A 19,083-nucleotide genomic window follows, 5' to 3' on the forward strand; every position below is an offset into this window, starting at 1 on the left:
CACACAGGGCTTGGGTGGGCAGACGGGGAACTCCTCAAGGACAGGGCTGGGGTCATCTCAGGGTCTGCCCCGGCATGGAGAAAGCACCAAAGTGGCCGGTCAGGTGAGGCCGCAGGGGCACAGATTCCCAGCACAGGCTGATTCGAGACCAAGCCCGGGGCGGATACCCTGCCCCTTGGCCTCAGTTCTCGCCTCTCTACTCCCCAAGCCAGCAACAGGGCAGACGCACCTATGACAGAGGCTGCTGCCCGCTCTGACCCAGGGATGGCGCTGTGCGGGACTCCCAGGGTAAAGGCCTCACTGTAGCTCTCGTCCACCTCCACCTTCTTCCAGATGCGGAACTCACCCATGGAGCCCCAGCCAGTGGAGAAGCCGATGAATCGGACCTCCGGTGGCCTGGGGAGGGTCCAGGCCATGATGACAGACTCATTGGAAGGCTCTGGGCCATGGCCAACCTGGAAAAAGAGGCCAAGGCTGCTGGCTGCTGAATGCTGAAAGGAAGCGCTCAGGCAGCAGTGACACTGGCTACAGGGCCCACAGAGAAACCAAGGGTCACCTCATCCATTACATGGCCAACAAGAGACACAAGCGTAGCACGTAGTTTGCCAAGCCGTCAGTTCCCTGGAACCCCTGGGCCTTTGCACATGCTATGCCCTCTGCCTGGAACATCCTCCACTCCCTAGTTTGCCTGCTGAACTCCTATGCATGCTTCAAAACCCAGTTTGGCTATGTCCCTCTTCTAAGAAGCTGTTAGCTGCTCCTTTCCTATGTCCTCTTTGCCTGACCCATAAAATGTCCCAGCCTCGATTTCACCTGCTTATATGCACTTTCCTTCCCCACGACGACCCACTATACTTCAGCTCCCAGTTCCCCTGGGTGCTTCCTCCACCACAGCTCTCACCTTTTTATTTTTTTTTTGTAAGTGACTCTAGGCAGACTGTGAGCAACCTGAGGTTGCACCCTGTGTTTATCCCCCCCTCCTCCTCGCCCCCTGTTAAGAGCTGGACACAGAGTAAGAAGCAGCAAATGCCAAGGAGCCCGGGGTTCCCACGCCCACCCCAGCCAGCCCAGCCGTGCCTGGATGAACCCGCCATGCCAGCTGATCCAGAACGTTCTGAATTCATCCCAGGACAGGATCTTGGCCGTGTACGTGCTGGCCACGGGGTTGCCCATCTTGCTGGTGGAGATCCAGGACCTGGTGTTCTGGTGCCCCCCCAGGACAATCTCTATCATGCCCGCTGTGTCCTGGGGTCCGGCGGACAAGGCCACGCGGGCATCATTGTGGGCTCGCACGGCCACATCAAAACGGGTGAGCCACAGCGGCCGCTGCACGTACTGGAACTCGTACTTGTTGGGCGTGGAGATGTGGACTCTCTCTGGACGGAGGGAAGGAGAGAGGGTGTTGAGGGGGCACCTGGAGGCATCCTGCCTCTCCCTGCCTGTGTCCAGAGCTGAGGATCAGGGCCCCTGGGGGGCCCGTCTCACTGTGGCTCTGCAGGCAGCTTCCTGAGCAACGGCGAACGGAGACGGCTTACCCACAGCTTTGCCGAGGGCACACGAAAGAGGAGATGCTCACGGGGTAACTCCTACAAAAGCCCTGTACAGCCAGAGACTGCAAAATGCTGTTGCAGCCAATTCAGACCCCAATCAATGGAGAGCCAGACCGCGTTTGTGGGTCAGAGGACAACACAGCAGATACGGTAATTATTTCCCAAACTGGCACACGGATTCGCGGCAATCCCAGTCAGAATCACGGGAGGGTCTTTTGCGGAAATGACAAAGCCGATTCCACAATTCATATAGAAACGTAAAGGACCCAGAGGGTCAACACAACTTTGAAACGGAACCAGGGTGAAGGACTCACACCTGTGACATTGAGATGCACTCGGAAGCGGCAGTAATCACGACAGTGTGGTACGGACATCAACCCAGGCTCACCAGAACAGCATAGGGAGTCCAGACGCGGACCCGCTCGTGTGCGAACAACTGATTTGCAACAAAGGTGAGAAGGCAATTCGACAGTGAAAATCCTTTCAACGGAGGCTGTCGGAACCACTAGTTACCCAGAAGCAGAAAAGGGAACTCAGATCCACACCTCGCGTGGTTTTCCAAGGACCAACTCAAAACGGATCAGAGCTATTTTGTAAGCGTACAACGTAATGCTTACAAATGTGGAGGAGAACGCGTAGGAATTGGAAAAGGTTTCTTTTAAAATCTTTTTTTTTTTTAACGTTTATTTATTTTTGAGACAGAGAGAGACAGAGCATGAACGGGGGAGGATCAGAGAGAGAGGGAGACACAGAATCTGAAACAGGCTCCAGGCTCTGAGCTGTCAGCACAGAGCCCGAAGCGGGGTTCGAACTCACGGACAGTGAGATCATGACCTGAGCTGAAGTCAGCCGCTTAACCGACTGAGCCACCCAGGCGCCCCTTAAAATCTTTTTTAAGTTTATTTTATGAGAGAGGAACAGACTGCGAATGGGGGAGGGGCAGAGAGAGAGGGAGACACAGAATCGGAAGCAGGCTCCAGGCTCTGAGCTGTCAGCCCAGAGCCCGACGCGGGGCTCGAACCCACGAACCATGAGATCATGACCTGAACCAAAGTCAGACGCTTAACCAACTGAGCCACCCAGGCGCACCAAGATTTCTTTTTTTTAAAGTTCATTTATTCATTTTGAAAGACAGAGAGAGCGCACACGTGGTTGAAAGGCAAAGAGGGAAAGAGAGAATCCCAAGCGTGGAGCCTGGTGCGGGGCTCAAACTCATTATTAACTGCGAGATCATGACCTGAGCCATAATCAAGAGTTGGACACCCAACCAACTGAGCCACCCAGATGCCCCTGGAAAAGATTTCTTTTAGATACGGCAAAAGCATAATCCATAAAGTGAAAAACTGGTAAACTGGGCCACATCAACATGAAAAACTTCTAAAAAAAAAAAGAAAAGAAAAGAAAAGAAAAACCTCTGGTCTTATAAACACACTATTAAGAGAAAAGACAAGCCACATATTGGGAGAAATGTCTCTGCGAAGCATTCATCTGATAAATGACTTGTAACAAGAATAAATTTATAAAAACTTCCAAAAGTCAACGTAAAATAAACGTTAAAAGATCTGACCAGACACTTCACCAGAAAAGATACATTAATAGTAAACAGACACATGAAAAGATGCTTGAATGAGGGAAATGCATATCAAAACCACAATAAGATACCATCAGGCACCTATCGGAAGGGCGAAAAGTAATCAGAGGGACACCAGGTGTGGGCGAGGAGAGGGAAGAAGTGATTCTCGCCCCCTGCTGGTGAGAATGCAAAATGGGACTACCACTTTGGAAAACAGTGTGATCATTTCTTAAAAGGTTGAACACATACCTCCTGTATGATTTAGCTATTTCACTCATAGGTACGGACTCAAGAGAAAGGAAAACATATTATCCATACAAAGACTTGCACATGAATATTCATAGAAGCTTTATTGGAAATAGCCCCAAACTAGAAATAACTCAAATATCCATCAGCAAGTCAACGAACAAAATGCAACACATCTATTCAATGGAGGCCCACTCGGCCTTAAAATGATTGAATTAGTGATACACACAACGTGAATGAATCTCAGCATTTTTATGCTGAGTGAAAGAAACCAGAGAAAAAGAGTACATTTTTATATGATTCCATTTATATAAAAGTCTAGAAAGTGCGAAGTAATCTACAGAGACAGGAAACAGGTCAGTAGTTCCCTGGTGACAAGACTAAAAACAGGGGTGAGTGATTACAAGGGGGCATGACTTTTGGGGTTAATGGAAATCTTCATTATCTTAGATGTGATAGTTTCACACATGTACACAGATGTCAACACTTCCCAAACTGTACGCTTAAAAATACGTGTGATTTATTGTATGTCAATTATACCTCAATCAGCATGTTAAAAATATTACTGACTTTACTTTGAATACAAATGTACATTCAGCCTAGTGTAAATTATGATTTTAAAAAAGTAGAAACAGGGGCACCTGGGTGGCTCAGTCGGTTAAGCATCCGACTTTAGCTCAGGTCATGATCTCACAGTTCGTGGGCTCGAGCCCTGTGTCAGGCTCTGTGCTGATAGCTGGAGCCTGGAGCCTGCTTCCGATTCTGTGTCTCCCTCTCTCTCTCTGCCCCTCCCCCAGCACTTTCTCTCTCTCCCTCTTTCTCTCTCAAAAATAAATAAACATATAAAAAATAAGAAGAAAATTCTATAGTGGTCAAATTCTGGAACAGTCATTTGATAGAACATACTGAAGCTGTTTTGAAATGCTGTTTATAAAGTCTTTACAATAACAAAGAAAAGTGCTCGAGATGTGTTAAATGAGCAAGGCAGACCACAGAATTATTTAGCTCACGAGTCACAACTATGTTAAAACAAACAATGATCAACCCTATGCAACCAAATATAACAAAATGTTAGAAAAGGTCATCTCTGGATGAGAAGCAGAGGAGATATTTTTCCTTCTTTCTATCTTCCTAAGTTTCCTGTAATACACAAGTATTGCTTTTGCTTTTCCCAATTTTTAAAATTGTGGTAAAATACAAATAATGTAAAGTGTGTCCTCTTAATCATTTCTATGTGTCCAGTTCAGGAGTATCAAATACAGTCCTACTGTGCAAACATCATCACTGTTTCTCCTTCCAAAACTGTAACTCTGTCCCCATTATACACTAAGCTGCCATCCCCTCCTGGCAACCCCTGGCTCCCACCATCTACTTTCTGCCTCTATGATTTTGACTTCTCTAAGTAGCTCATATTAGTGGAATCATACGGTATTTGTACCTATGTGTCACTTTTACAAATGTTTTTATTTTACTTTTGCTGAGATAACTGTACATTCACATAGACTGTAAGAAATAACACAGAGAGATCTGTGTCCTGTGGACCCAGTTCTCCCCAGGGGTATCTGGCAAGATTCTAGTACAATATCACAACCAGGATATTGACATCGATACAACCCATTAGTCTTGTTCAGACTTCCCCAATTTTATTTGTACAAGATCCCTCCTATTGGCCTTTATCAGCATACCCACACTCTTCCTTCCCATCCCAGCCATGGCTAATATAACCTCCATTTCTAAAATTTTGTCATTTCAAAAAATACTGCAAACAGAATAATTTATGGACCCTATTGGGATTGAGGGTTTTTTTTTTTTTTTGTCCCCACTCAATCCCCTTCACCCAGATAGCTGCATATGTCAATAGCTCATTCCTTTTTATCACTAAATAGCATTCCAAGGTAGGGACGTACTGTGATTTGCTTATCCACTCATCCACTGAAGGACACCTAGGCTGTTTCCAGTTTGGGGCTATTACAAATAAAGCTGATATGAACATTTATGTATGGGTTTTTGTGTGAACATAAATCCTCGTTTCTCTGGGAAAAATGCCTCGTAGTGCAATTTCTGGGTGGTACGCATGGAGCATGTGTAGCTTTTTAAGAAACTCCCAGTAGCAGCCACACCATTTTACAATTCCCACCAGCAACGTATGAATGATCCTCTTTCTCCCCATCCTCGCCATTTTTTACTGCTGTCACTATTTTTTTTTTTTTACTTCAGTCATTCTGATAAGCGTGCCTTGACAACTTACCGTGCTTTATTTTGCATTTTGCTAATGGTTAACGATGTTGAATGTCCTTGTGCCTACCTGTCACCTGTATACCTTCTTTGGTGAACTGTTTGTTCCTTTTTCCCCCTTTCTAATTGGATCGCTTGATATTCTAGATACTAGTCTTTTGTCAGACCTGTGTCTGGAAGTATTTTCTCCCAGTCTGTAACTGGTATTTCCTCCTCTTAAGAGCATCTTTTGCAAAGCAGTGTTTCATTTTGATAAGGTCCATTTATGAGTTTCCTTTTATGGGTGATGCTTTTTGGTATCATGTCTAAAAACTCTTTACCCAGCCCTGGATCCCAAAGGTTTCTCAGAAATTTTCTCACACATTTTTCCTAAAAGTTTTATCATTTTACATGTAAGTCCATGATCCATTTGAGTTAATCTCATATAAAGTGGGCTCTTTAGGTCAAAGTTCATGCTTTTACCAATCATGTCCAACTACTCTATCACTATTTGTTGAAAAGGCTCTCCGTCCTTCGTTGACTTGCTTTTGCACCTCTGTCAAAACTCGTTTCAGCTTGTAAGTGATGCATTGCTGTTTAATACACAAAGGGCGGGGCCGGGGGGTGGTGAATGTCAAGAGGAAGCCTGTGTCTAGAGTGGTCCATGTGGGGCCTGTCACGCTGGATGCCTTGGCAACGGGGAGGTGCTGTACCTGGGGAGCCGACAATCCCCGGGGACTCAGCTCAGATCCTCAGCTCGGCCACCTGGCAAAGCCTGCTGGGTGCCGCCCAGTGCCAGGCCAGGCCTGAGCTCCTCTGGGAGGGGCCGGACAGGGAGTGGGCAGACCCTCCCACTGGCAGCCGGGCTCACATCCTGCCTAGCATTTCCCTGACCCGACCGAGGCAGAGGCATGGAAGGGCCCTGCTCTGGCCATTCTGTCCACCGCATACTCCGTACCCCTTTCTTTTCACGGATCACGTACAAACCTAATATCGATTTCAGGGGATCGAGGCAGACCCCAAATCCCACCCCTTCTGGAACCCACTTGAATTTCCTATTTTCTCTTTGGGCCCAGGGTTCCGGGTCGGTCGTTTCCCACAGCTTTCCCCTGACGTCTCTCTAAGACCTCCCTTCTCTGGATCCTAGGCTCCTCACCCCAGGGCCCCGAGGACAGCCCTGTTCCCGCCTGTGGTCTCTTTTCCCATTGGCACCTCCAGCCTACATGCATGTGCACGTCCTTCCTGTGTGGCAGATGCCCGGTCCTCTCTCTGGCTTATGGTTGTCACCAGCCAGGACATCTCAGTTCTCCCCTGCCGTGTCCTCTGGCCCCAGGAAGGGCAGGCATCCACTTAGCAGCAGGAGTGCTGCAACAGTGTGGTGGGGGGAGGGCCAAAGTCCTCAGTGGGGTGGGTGCAGGGACTCACCGTTGGGACAGAAGAAAGCACTGTAGGTGTAGCTGCGGGGGGCTCCTTCCGGCTGAAACAGAGAGATGGGGAGAACTGAGCAGGGGAGGGGCAGTCGGCAAAGGGGGGGGGGGAGCGGCCGCCCTCCCACGGTGGCGGCTCTGAGTCTGGACTCTGCAGGGTGGTGCCAATGTCACGGGTACCCAGAGAAGGACCAGGCTGCCTACCTCCTAGGCCCGAGTGGGGAAACTGAGGCTCATTCCTCTTCTCCGGGCTCTGGTCAAACCCACTCACCAGCTGCTTCTAGACTGGCCGTGCTTCCCATACTCCCACCTTGTCCTCGGGGTCTCCTGGGCTAATCGGGGAGCCAGGCAGGAGGGCACCAGCTCCTCCTCCCTCCGGTTTAGCGCCCGCGGTGGTTCCCAACCGTCACCTGCTTCCCCACCTCGCGGGAAGGTACTGGTGCCACGTGCAGTTTCGTCCCCAGCAGAAGGCACGCAGCGTCGCGTGAGGGTCCACCAAATATCCGATCCGGCAAACAAACCGCGCACCCGGAGCTCTCCAGCGGGGTGGAGAGGCAGCAGGGCTTTGCTGCTTTATCAAACCACACGTCGGCCACGTCCTGTTTCATAAACCTGGTTTCCTCGTCCACCACGCTTCAGTGTTTCTGCTTCGACCTCTCAGGTCTTCTGATGCCCACCTGTCACCTCCCGCCCCCAGGGCCACCTGCACAAGGCGATACTGCAGATTAGGCAGCCCTTGAGCCGTGTGAGTGGGAGGAAAGGCCCAGGGGCAGAGCCCCTTGAGAATCCCTCTCTGTGCATTGAGAAATTCCTTCTGCAGACGGACGAGGCAAGAACTCTGGATGGCCTGCCATCTCCTCTGGCCCCAGGAGGGCGGGTTGTGGGCCAGGGAGCACGTTCAGGCCGAGCAAAGGGTTGCCAGGGGTCTCTGTGTTTCCCGTTGAGGCCATCCCCTCACCCCACTGGCTCACGGAGATGGCATTCCTCATCAGAGAACCCACTTGTCCCGGAGGAATCCATCAGGTCACGTCAAGCACGCTGTGGCCAACGACTCGTCCACCTCGGGGAGTTCTGCCCAGCACGTGTGTGTGACTCCGGAGGCTGATGGAAATCATTTGTGCTCCGCGCTGCCAGGACCACGGCCAGGAGGGAAGGCGGCTGTTTGCAGCTGAGCCCCTGGGGAGGGGCAGACACTGGGGACGCCGTGAGGAGCTTCCTCGGGGCTGTCGTGCACTCTCCACGTCGCATGAAGAGTCTTGGCAGGGCTCTGGGCTCTGATGTGTCCAAGCAGCCCCCAAAAGATGGGACATCACTGCTACCACATGCCCAATGTGCACTGCGAGGTGCCCTCTCCACATTGTGGGGTGAGCGTGAACGCCCCTGATTTACGGAGCAGGATTGGACTATCAAGGCATACGCCCAGCCCACATGGAGCGGTAGATCCTAGATTCCCAGCCAGCAGGGGAGGTGGGGCGTCAATGAGACCCCAACACCCGGGCCCCTCTGCTGCATAGGCTCTGCGTCCTTTCTGCCCCAGGCATTCTAGTGACCGCCCTCCAAATGCCAGGTCATAATCCCTACGGCTGCCTATGACAAACAGGAAGTCGGAGACAGAGGCACATCGCCCTCCAACACGGTCAACATGGGGATCAGAGGACACTTCCCTGCGGCCCCTGCGAGTCCCAGACCGCTTTCCCCAAGTCCACGGTGCACGGCGGAGGGGCTGGATGCTGAGGGCCTCTAGCGAGGAAATGCAGACACCCCACGCCTGCCCCGAGCCCCAGAGCAGGACCCGTGGGGGCTGCCCCCGCCCCAGCCAGGCCCCCGCCTCATGGGTGATGGAATCAGGCCCTGGCCGAGTGCCCTGGCTGAGGACACGGGCTTACCTCAACCATGACACTGCGCCTGATGTGATCCCTCCCAGTGGGGCCCCTCCTGTCAGCGAAGTGGTCCTCCAGGTGTCGGATGGACTTCCCGTCCCGGCAGCAGCTTGTGTCTCCGTAAGCCAGGGCTTTGGCTGCGGGGATTTGTGTGCTCAGCGCTTGCGGTCCGAACAGAACGCCCGCCCTCCCGGGGAAGCCTCACGCCCCACCTCCTCGTGGACCGCCTCGCCCCACCTCCTGACCATTCCCCAGCCGCAGTCCTGTCTCTCAACGTGGCCTTGACCTCACGTACTGCCCCACCGGCCACTCACCTGTGCCTGGGGTCCGGACGGGGGGCGGGGGGGGGGGGGCGGTGGATGCCTGAAGCAGCACGGGGCCTCACCTGTGACGTTGCTGAGTCCCAGGTCACCGAAGGACAGAACCACCCAGGTGGGTTCCGTCTCCCCAGAGGCCACGCACATCTTCTTGGTCAGATGGCGTCTGCCTGGATGCCCCACAAAGCGGATGCCCTTGGGAACTGAGATCTTCACGTAGACCTGGGGAGGGAGGTATGCCGCTCTCAAGGCTCCCGGGATGCGTGCGCCCTCCAGGCACATCCCATTGGCCGCCGCCCACCGCGTCAGCCCTCTCCAAAAGCCACGCTCCTCTCGGAAGGTCCCCCCACTACTCACCATGGTCTTGCTGGGAGCCCTCTTTTTACTTCGGCCCCCCAACACCCCACGGGGTCAGCCTCCCCTTAGGGCCAAGGCTGACGGGGGGCACCAGATGGGTACCAGATGGGAGGGACCGCTCCCCCTGCAGGCCCCACAAGGCACTCCTCCTCACCCTCCATCCAAGCTCTGAGGTCCACAGGGTCATAACAAGAGTTCTGTGTGTGTGTGCACATGCGTGCAGGCATGCATCTCTGTGCACACCTATGTGCATGTAGGTGTGGTCTATGCATACACACGTGCACAATGCATGTGTGCATGCGTGTGCACACGAGTGTCTCTATGTGCACGTGTGGTTAGACCTCCCAGTCTGCAACTTGGTCCACGGAGCCTTGGTCCCAGGCTCCTTGGTCCACATCCTTTTGTCCAACGAGCATGTGTGAAGCACCTAGTGGGTGCAGGGGCCCTACTAGGAGCTAAAGTAATGTAGCCAAAGAGGACACGAGTGATCCCTGGGCGCCTGAGGGTCAACACGCCTACATCACACACACATGCACGTGTGATGTGGAGGGAAGGTTCCGAGGAAAATCTAGTGGCAAGTGTGACAGAGCATCTGAACCCTGCCTGAGGACAAGCCTGGCAGGACCTGAGTGTGAGCAGCTGATGCAGGCTGCGTCAGGAGCTCCCACATCCCTCTTGACTCAGTGTTCTTCCAGAACATTCTTCCAGGGAGGAAAGAAGAAACTTGAGAGCCAAGTATCAGTGGGCCGTATTTTCCGGCTCCTGGGTGGAATGACCGCCTGCCCGTGTTGAGGGAGCTGGATGGGTCCATTTTCCTGGTGCCTTGGGGATGTGCGACAAACCAGCCTCCAGCGTGTTCTTGCAGCTGAAAGGGGCACCTGAGGGTCCCGCCTGCCTATTCAGTGAGGACCCTCCCTTGCAGGGGCCACCTGGTTGATCAGGGATCAGTCTGCACTTATTCCGGCTTTTTAAGATGGAGGTCCTATTCCTCCTGGCAAAAAGAATGACAGGGGCACCTGGGTGGCTCTGTTGAGTAAGCATCCGACTTTTGGTTTCAGTTCAGGGCATGATCTCACGGTTTGTGGGTTCCAGCCCTGCGTCGGGCTCTGCGTCGACAGCTTGGAGCCTGCTTGAGATTCTCTCTCCCCTTCTCTGCCCCTCCCCCCCTCCGTGCTTTGCTCTCTCTTGCTCTCTCTCAAAATAAATAAATACAACTAAAAAAAAAAAAAAAAAGAATGACAGAGGATGGACCATACAGACACTGGGCTTTGGGGCACTGCTCCCTGGCTGCCTGTTTTGAGCCTATTTCACGTGTCCCCCTTAGTCCCCTCAGGCCACCCCCCGGCCGCCGCCTTGCTTTCCAACACAGCAGCTCCCACCCAGCCAAATGCACGGGGTTCTGATTACCCCACTCCTGCTTTCCCCACCAGACCCTAAAGCCCAGCTAGACTGTGTCATGGGCAATTCCCGGGACAGGCTAAGCCGCCTCCTGCCTCTGTTGCATGTGTATGCTGTTCCCTCTTCCAGGAATGCCCTTCCAGGTCTTGGTGCCTGGCTCAAACAGTGCCTGACGACTCCAGAGCTCAGGAGACCTGCCTCTTCTCGGGGCTCCGCTGGCTCCCTGAAAACACTCAATTCTAACACAGCTCTGCCCCAAACTCCCTGGGAGAGCTTGGGCATGTAACAATGAGTCTCTGAGCTTCCTGTCTGGGAACAATTGCATCGACAACCCTTCTTCCCTGGCCCACGTGGGCATTTGATATCGATGTAGACAAAATCCTGAGGCCAGCACGGGGCACAGAGGTTAGTGGTAACAGCGCTCCGAGGTTGAGCACAGATGGACCCCACGTCCTGGGCCCTGGGGTCCTCTGACACCTGCACAAGGCCCAGCACACACAGAGCACGTGCACAATTGGTTCTGAGTGACGGTGAATTCGAATCACTGGCATTTTACACCCAGGGGCCCCTTTCTGGTGGCCTCTGGAGGTTTCATTTCCATTTCAGAACCTGCAATGACTATTCTTTTTTTTTCCCCCTCCAGTTGAAATTTTCCTTTAATTAAAAAGTTTCAAGGGACAAGAAGCTCCTATGTGACAACACATTAACGTGTGGCTCTTCTGTAGAATCAAAGAAACACCAGCGGGAAAGTCAAATATAAACACCACCATCGAACTTGTGCTGTGCCAGCCAGATGGCTGTGCGAGAGTCCTTTACTGGCCTTCAGGCTGTCACTCGCCATCACATGCCACGTGTTCTGATGCAGACATAATCATTCAGTGGACGTTTAGAACTTGCAAAGGAAAAAAAGGAGTAAGATATTTTGTGCAAGCTCAAGGTCACCTTCTGAGCCGGGACTCCGTGCTCGCTGTCGCCTCCGGGCCAGGCTCAGAAATGATCAGAGACCACAGCCATCCCCTTTGAGACTCACAAGGGACCCTCGTGTCTGCTCTTTCCCTCCTGCTCCAGAGAAAGCCAGTGAGGGTGAATGGGGCCAGGGTGAGCTCTCCTGCCCAGTTTACAGATGGGGTAACTGAGGCAAAGTGGGGCTGTAAGTGGAAGTGCTGAGCCAGAGCCTGGTCTTCTGGGGGCAGTGGGGTCTGAACTTGCTGGGACCACAGCTGCGGGGTAGTGGCCGTGCCTCCCACCCAGGCAGCCTTGGGTACCCCGCTGGTAGCAAATTCCAATCACTCTCTAGCCACGTGTCCTCATTGTTTCAGGAAAAGCCAAAAATCTGGGGTGAAGTCTCTTGGTTTCCATGGTGCCTGCTTTGCGGCTGCAGCTCACATCTGCCCTCAGTGTGTCGTGAGCCCGCGGCCCTCGGGGTCCCCACCCACTTGGGCAGGGCCAGGGGGAGGTCAGCCACGTCCCCAGCGTGTGGCTTGTTAGGGTGAGGCTGAGACCTGCAGAGAGCAGGCCTGCTCCCAGCTGGACCACTGATCCTGTGCCCCACTCACCCCTCTACCCACAGCCTCGGCTTCCAGCCCCTGAGGGTTGCCCCTAACCCCGGAGAGCCCTCCCCACTTCCCTTCCTCCCACACACCACTGACATCCAGGCCTAGCCAGCGCCCAAGGATTACAAAGTGGTGGAGGGTGAGTGCTCCTGGCCTCCCCAAGCCGCACAGATACACAGCCCCCTGCCCCCCGAAACTCTCCCTTCCCCTCCATGCACCCACCTTATCTCACAGGCCACCCCCCTCGCCGGCCGGCCTTCCTCCCCAGCCTCCAAGCTCAGCCCCAAGCCCCCCTGTCTTGGGGTAGCTGTAACGGTCCGACTGTGGCCCCCGGAAAGTTATGTTGAAGTCCTAAACCCTCTGGTACCTGTCAACGTGATTTTCTTTGGAAACAGGGTCTGTGCAGAGGTCATTAAGTTACAATGAGGTTATTAGGGTAGGCCCTACCCCAACAGAATTGGGATCTTTAGAAGAGGAAACACAGAGAGAAAGTCACAGAGGGAAGGGAAAGCGAGGGAAGAAGGAAGGCCATGTGAAGACAGGTTGCACATTGGAGCCACGCAGCCACAAGCCAAAGAACATCAAGGGCTGCCCGCAGCCGCCAAAGCCAGGCCTGAGGCACCAGACGGACCCTCCCTCAGAGCCCCCAGGAGGAACCCACCCTGCCCGCACCTTGACCTTGGACTCTGACCTCCAGAACTGTGAGATAACACATTTCTATTGTCTCAAGCCACCCGGTTCCCACTGCTTTGTCACAGCAGCTACAAGAAAGGGGTAGAACAGCCTTTTCCACCAGACCCCACCGCACAGCCCCTGCAGGGGCTGGAGCCTCGACAGCATGACCAGGGTCTGGGCCCCTCTGTGGACACCCTTCTTAGCACCTGCGAACCCATTTAGCGTGTAACCACCGGTGACTCCTATCTCCCTGACATTTGTGGAACCTGAAACACCAACAAGCAGAGCAACGCGGCCAGGGCCAGCCGGTGTGCAAGTATAAACTGGGAGACCGGGCCGCCTCAGTCGGTAGAGCGTCCGACATTGGCTCAGGTCATGATCGCAAGGTTCACGGGTTCGAGACCCGCACAGGACTCTGTGCTGACCGCTCGGAGCCTGGAGCCTGCTTCGGATTCTGTGTCTCCCTCTCTGTCTGTCCCTCCCCCACTCACATTTCTGTCTCTCTCTCAAAGATAAACATTTAAAATAAAGAAAGAAATAAACAAACTGAGATACTGAGCACTTGCTTTGCTGACCTCCAGGACTTCCTGCCCCTGCCTCCCCAACAACACAGGGACCACCCCTTCGGTGACTCCCTCCCTGATAATGAAGATGCTCTGTCCCCTTCCAAGCCCCTCAGGCTGATATCCTCCCCTCACCCCTGCCTCTTGACATCACGGGTGCCATCCCCCCACCCCTGCGGGGTGGGCGTAGTACCTCAGCACAGGTGCCCATGTAGTTGTAGACGCTGAGCGGGATCTTGGCTTGCTCCCCGCGGACCACGTAGGCGGGCAGGGTGAAGTCCACAAAGAAAGGCTTGAAGGTCTTCAGCAGGGCAGGCACAGCGACACCCAGGCCCCAGGCCTCGGACAGACCCACGGCCTCACCCACCCAGCTGGTGATGGAGTCCGGGACCCGCACGCTGAGCATCTCCTCGCCGGACGGGTCGCTGCGGAAGGATGGACAACCATGGGACCCTTTTCCAGGGCCGAGCTGAGGCAGCCAGGTGGGAATGGAGGGCTGCAGCTGGAAGGCCTGGGGGCCCAGGCAGGCGCCCCTGCAGCTCGGCAACAAGCACGCAGGCACAACGCGGCGTGTGACAGGAGAATGCCGCCCCTCGGCCCTAACTCAGGTAATGAGGCACACCAGTGGCTCTCAGGACAACGGTGGACCCACAACAGTGCATGCTCCACCCAGTGTAGGGGGAGGGTCGAGTCATTTGGGGCTTGTGTCTCCCAGAAGTTACACCCAAGCCCTAACCCCCTGTACCTGTGAATGTGACCTTATTTGGGGAAACAGGGTGTTTGCCGATGAAATTAGCCAAGATGAGTTCATACTGGATGAAGGTGGGCCCCAATCTAAGGATGCGGGTCCTTATAAGAAGGAAATCTGGACACAGAGGAGGAGCCCATGTGAAGACAGAGGCAACAGATGGGAAGGATGCAGCTAAAAGCTGAGGAGCACCAGAGCCCCCAGGGGCTGGAGGAGGCGCAGAAGGCTCCTCCCCTAGAGCCCCCAGGGGCTGGAGGAGGCGCAGAAGGCTCCTCCCCTAGAGCCCCCAGGGGCTGGAGGAGGCGCAGAAGGCTCCTCCCCTAGAGCCCCCAGGGGCTGGAGGAGGCCCAGAAGGCTCCTCCCCTAGAGCCCCCAGCGGCGGCGTGGCCCTGCCCACACCTTGATCTCGGATGCCTGGCCTCCAGAACTGTGAGACAACAAATTTCTGTTGTTTTAAACCATCCAGTCTGTGGTTCTTCGTGACAGCAGCCACAGGAAACTCATACAGTACCAAAAAAAAAAAAAAAAGTACAACGTATCATCGATCATTTTTTATATTGATCACATTTTGAAACAACCATGTTTGGGGATGTGTATCGGGTTGAATAAAATATAAGATTCAAACGAACTCCACCTGTTTCTTTTTGCCCTTTATAACACGGCACTAGGAAATCTGACGTTACGTATGTGGGGAATTGCAGATGTTATATTTCGAGCAGACGGTGCTGCTCACGATTCTCCCTGCCTTCACCCCGCCCCCACCCAACCCCCACCAACGGCACCACTGATCACGTTAGGATGGCTCAGGAGGGAACCTCTGTGGTCAACTTTGCATATCCAGGATGTCCTTTCCAGATTTATCGCAAACATTCGCTGCAAGAATCCTCTGCTCCTTACTCACCTGCCTGACCCCTGTCTGCTTCCCGGGAGCCTGACCCCAGGCTGCGGCACATGGAGACCCCGCTGTCCATCAGGCCCCACAGGACCTAGGACACCTATCCTCACTTCTACGAGGGCCACACGTTGTCATCCTGTACAACTCAAGTCAGCCTCTTCCCATGAAAAGTGGCAGAACTTTTACCAGCTTCATATGGGCACAGCCAACTTTTCTGTGGATGCTGGGTGCCACCAGCCTGCCCTTCAGGGGTATCTACTCTTCCTGGCCTGGCATCCTTGTCCCACAGACTCCTGCAGAGCCCGACCCTCGATTATAAATCTTTGTGTGATTTTTTTTAGGCCTGACTACAGGCTGTTACAAAGGCTTTCCCTCGCAGGCCTCGGGGAAAGCCGCCCTCCCCACACCAGGCTTGTGGCCTAGCCAGTGTGCTGTGGTCTCTGAGGGGAACTGCAGTCAGGGACTCTGGGCCCCTGGCCAGCCATGCTTCTCCCATATTTGCCTTCCCAGCCCCAGTGCCTCCATTTGTAGCTCTGTGTGTTTTTAGGGATCTGCCTGGGCCCCAAGGTCATTAGGTATCTGAAGACCTCTGCCAAGGTCTCCTTCTCATGGGAGGAAACCTTGAAGGCATTTCTCCCACTTTGGCTCAGCACCCAGTACTTTCCCACTCTGAGCTCTCCTCCCCCCCATTCTGTAGGTGTCAGGGCCCATAAAACTGCCAGAGCCGTTTGTCCAGGGCTCTCTCCATAGTGAGACAATCCCCACGTCAGATCCACCTGCAAGGTGTTCCGTTCTGTAGGGAAACCAGAACAGGGGGCATCAGGCTACACTGCCACAGTAATGATGAAAGGGCTTCACCATTACTTTCACTATGGCTTCTCGTCATTGCTTGACTTGGCCACTCCAGCACCTGACAGCTCAGTTCTCCCTCTCTCCAGCTCAGCCTTGACAGCTCCCACCCATCCCACCTTTGTGCATCTCGACCCTTGAGCCTCATCAAACTGCTCAGAGTTACCTGCTTTCACAGTCATACCATACCTGGCTCTGCCCACCGACCTGGGGGTGCTCCCTCTGCCTGAAATAACCATGAAACAGCCACAAGAATGGGAGCTGCCCACCAGCCTGGCTGGGCTGTTGTGAGGGGCCTGGAGATGCACGGTGCACTGTGACTACCCACAAAAAACTCACAGAGGGGAGGTGGGCATTACAGCCGAGGACAGAACATACTGGGCACTGGAACCAGGATACTGTCCCCAATCCATACCATGTGCCCAGACAAGGTCCCTGCCTTGTGCTGCATGCTATAAGGCACACAGAAAACAAAAAGCACAGTGATGGAAATAAGGCCCTCCTTATGAGCAATTGCATTAAATGTAAATGGATTAAACTCCGCAAGTCAAAAAAAGCAGAGATCGGCAGAGTGAATTAAAAAAACATGACCTGACTCTGCTGTCTACAAGAAACTCACTTTAGCTGCAAAGACAAAAAATAGGTTGGAAATGAAAGAATGGAAAAGATATCCCAGGCTAACTGTAACCAAGAGAAAGGATAGCCGTGGCTATCCTGATACGAGACAAAATGGGCTCTAAGTAAAAAAAGAGTACATAAGAGACTAAGAAGGACATTAGATAGTAATAAAAGGTTCCATACAGCAAAAAGATACAACAATTACAAACACCTACACATCTAATAACAGACCACTGACATATATGAAACATACAAAAAGGGAAAGAACTGAAGCAAGAAATAAAAAGCTTACAATAATAGTTGGGGACTTCAGTAGCCTGTTCTGAATAACAGACTGAACAACCAGACAGAAGATGAGTAAGCAAGTAGAAGACTTAACACAATAAAGCAACTAGATCCAGAGGCATGCACACACGACAGTCTTCAAGCAAGATCATGAGTAAGGCTACAAATGAAGTCTCAGTAGATTTTGAAAGGCAGATATTATACAAAGTATCTTCTCTGACCACAATGAGACAAAATTAGAAATTAGTAACAAAAGTAGTAACAAAAGGAAAATGAGAAAATTTACAAATCTGTGGAAATTCAAGAACATATTTTTTGATGTTTATTTATTTATTTCAAGAGACAGAGAGAGCATGAGAGCATGCATGCAAGTGGGGGAGGGGCAGAGAGAATCCCTAGCAGGCTCTGTGCTGTCAGCACACAACCCGACACAGGGCTCTATCTCACAAACCGTGAGATCACGACCTGAGCTGATGTAATCAACACATTCTTAATTGACCAATGGATCAAAGAAGAGATCACAAAGGAAATGTTAAAATACTCAGAAATGAATGAAAACAAGATATAACACACTAAAACTTATGGGATGCAGTAAAAGCAGTGCTGAGAGGGAAATTTATAGCTATATATGTATTAAAAAAGAAGAAAGATCTTGGGGCACCTGGGTAGTTCAGTTGGTTAAGCGTCCAACTCTTGATTTTGGCTCAGGTCATGATCTCACGGTTCCTGAGTTCAAGCCCTGAGTTGCTGATGGTGCAGAGCCTGCTTGGCATTCTCTCTCTCTCTCTCTCTCTCTTTCTCCCTCCCTCTCTGTCTGCCTCTCCCCACTTGCACAAGCATGTGCACACTCTCTCTCAAAATAGATAAACTTTAAATAATAATAAAAAGAAAGATCTCAAATACACAACCTAATTTCACAACTTAAAGAACCAGAAAAAGAAAAACAAACTAATCCCAAAGCTAACAGAAAGAAGGAAATAATAAAAATTAGAGCAGAGATAAAGGAAATAGAGAACAGAAAAATAACAGAGTATCAACAAAACCATAAGCTGATTCTTTGAAAAGATCAATGAGACTGACCAACCTTTAACTAGACAGACTAAGGGAAAGAAAGAGAGAAGACTCAAGTTACTAAAATATGAAATGGAAGTGGGGACATTACTACCCATTCTGAGAAATCAAAAGATTATTTTTAAAAAGTACATTAAAAAGTACATAAACACCTATATGCCAAGAACTTGGATGATCCAGACGAAATGGGCAAATTATACAAATGCAAAACCAACCAAGACTAAATTACAAAGAAATACAAAATCTGAACAGACCCAGAACTGAACAGACCTCTAAAGAGATTGAATCAATAACCCAAAATCTCTTTACAAAGAAAAAGCCCCAGACCTGATGGCTTCACTGGTGAATTCTACTGAACACTTAGAGAAGAACCCTTGTGCACTGTTGGTGGGAATGTAAAATGGTACAGCTACCGTGGGAAACACTATACAGGTTCCTCAAAACGATTAAACATATGGGGCACCTGCGTGGCTCAGTCAGTTAACCATCCGACTCTCAATTCTCAGTTTCAGCTCAGGTCATGATCTCACGGTTTCATGAGCTCGAGACCCACATCGGGCTCTGCAATGACAGGGTGGAGCCTGCTTGGGATTCTCTCTTTCTCCCTCTCTCTGTATGCCTCCCCCGTTCACACTGTCTCTGTCTCAAACAAACAAAGAAACAAAAACCGATTAAGCACAGAATCACCATACGATCTAACAATTCCATTTCTGGGTATACACCCAAAAGAACCGAAAGCAGGGTCTGGAAGAGCTATTTGCACACCTGTGTTCATAGCAGGATTATTTCTAACAGCCGAAAGGTGGAAGCAAGAGCAATGTTACCTGGCCCCCCCAAAACATCCAGCACCCAGAAAATAGATAC

The 19,083-nt window shown here is 51.9% G+C and overlaps 1 protein-coding gene and 1 non-coding gene across 7 annotated transcripts in view; both read right to left on the bottom strand.

Moving 5' to 3' along the window:
- Nucleotides 1-19,083, bottom strand: part of CPAMD8 (C3 and PZP like alpha-2-macroglobulin domain containing 8) — an 82,343-nt gene that overhangs the window by 25,810 nt on the left and 37,450 nt on the right. For 5 of the 6 annotated variants that reach the window (XR_014136468.1, XR_009609565.3, XR_014136467.1 and 2 more), the window contains 6 exons: nt 13,947-14,178; nt 9,276-9,429; nt 8,897-9,027; nt 7,009-7,060; nt 1,078-1,376; nt 230-455 (listed from right to left, as the gene is read on the bottom strand). Coding sequence is in view for 1 of the 6 variants with exons in the window: in XM_060630562.3 (XP_060486545.3) it covers nt 230-455; nt 1,078-1,376; nt 7,009-7,060; nt 8,897-9,027; nt 9,276-9,429; nt 13,947-14,178 (1,094 nt within the window). In the remaining 5 variants the exon portion in view is untranslated. The remainder of the gene's footprint in view (nt 1-229; nt 456-1,077; nt 1,377-7,008; nt 7,061-8,896; nt 9,028-9,275; nt 9,430-13,946; nt 14,179-19,083) is intronic. The other variant, XR_014136466.1, reaches the window with a different exon arrangement.
- Nucleotides 2,551-2,635, bottom strand: TRNAQ-UUG (transfer RNA glutamine (anticodon UUG)). Its single transcript has one exon. It is a non-coding gene; the product is annotated as a tRNA-Gln (tRNA).

This window comes from Panthera onca, chromosome A2, assembly GCF_046562875.1.
Source record: "Panthera onca isolate mPanOnc1 chromosome A2, mPanOnc1 haplotype 2, whole genome shotgun sequence".
Lineage (NCBI taxonomy): Eukaryota > Metazoa > Chordata > Mammalia > Carnivora > Felidae > Panthera > Panthera onca.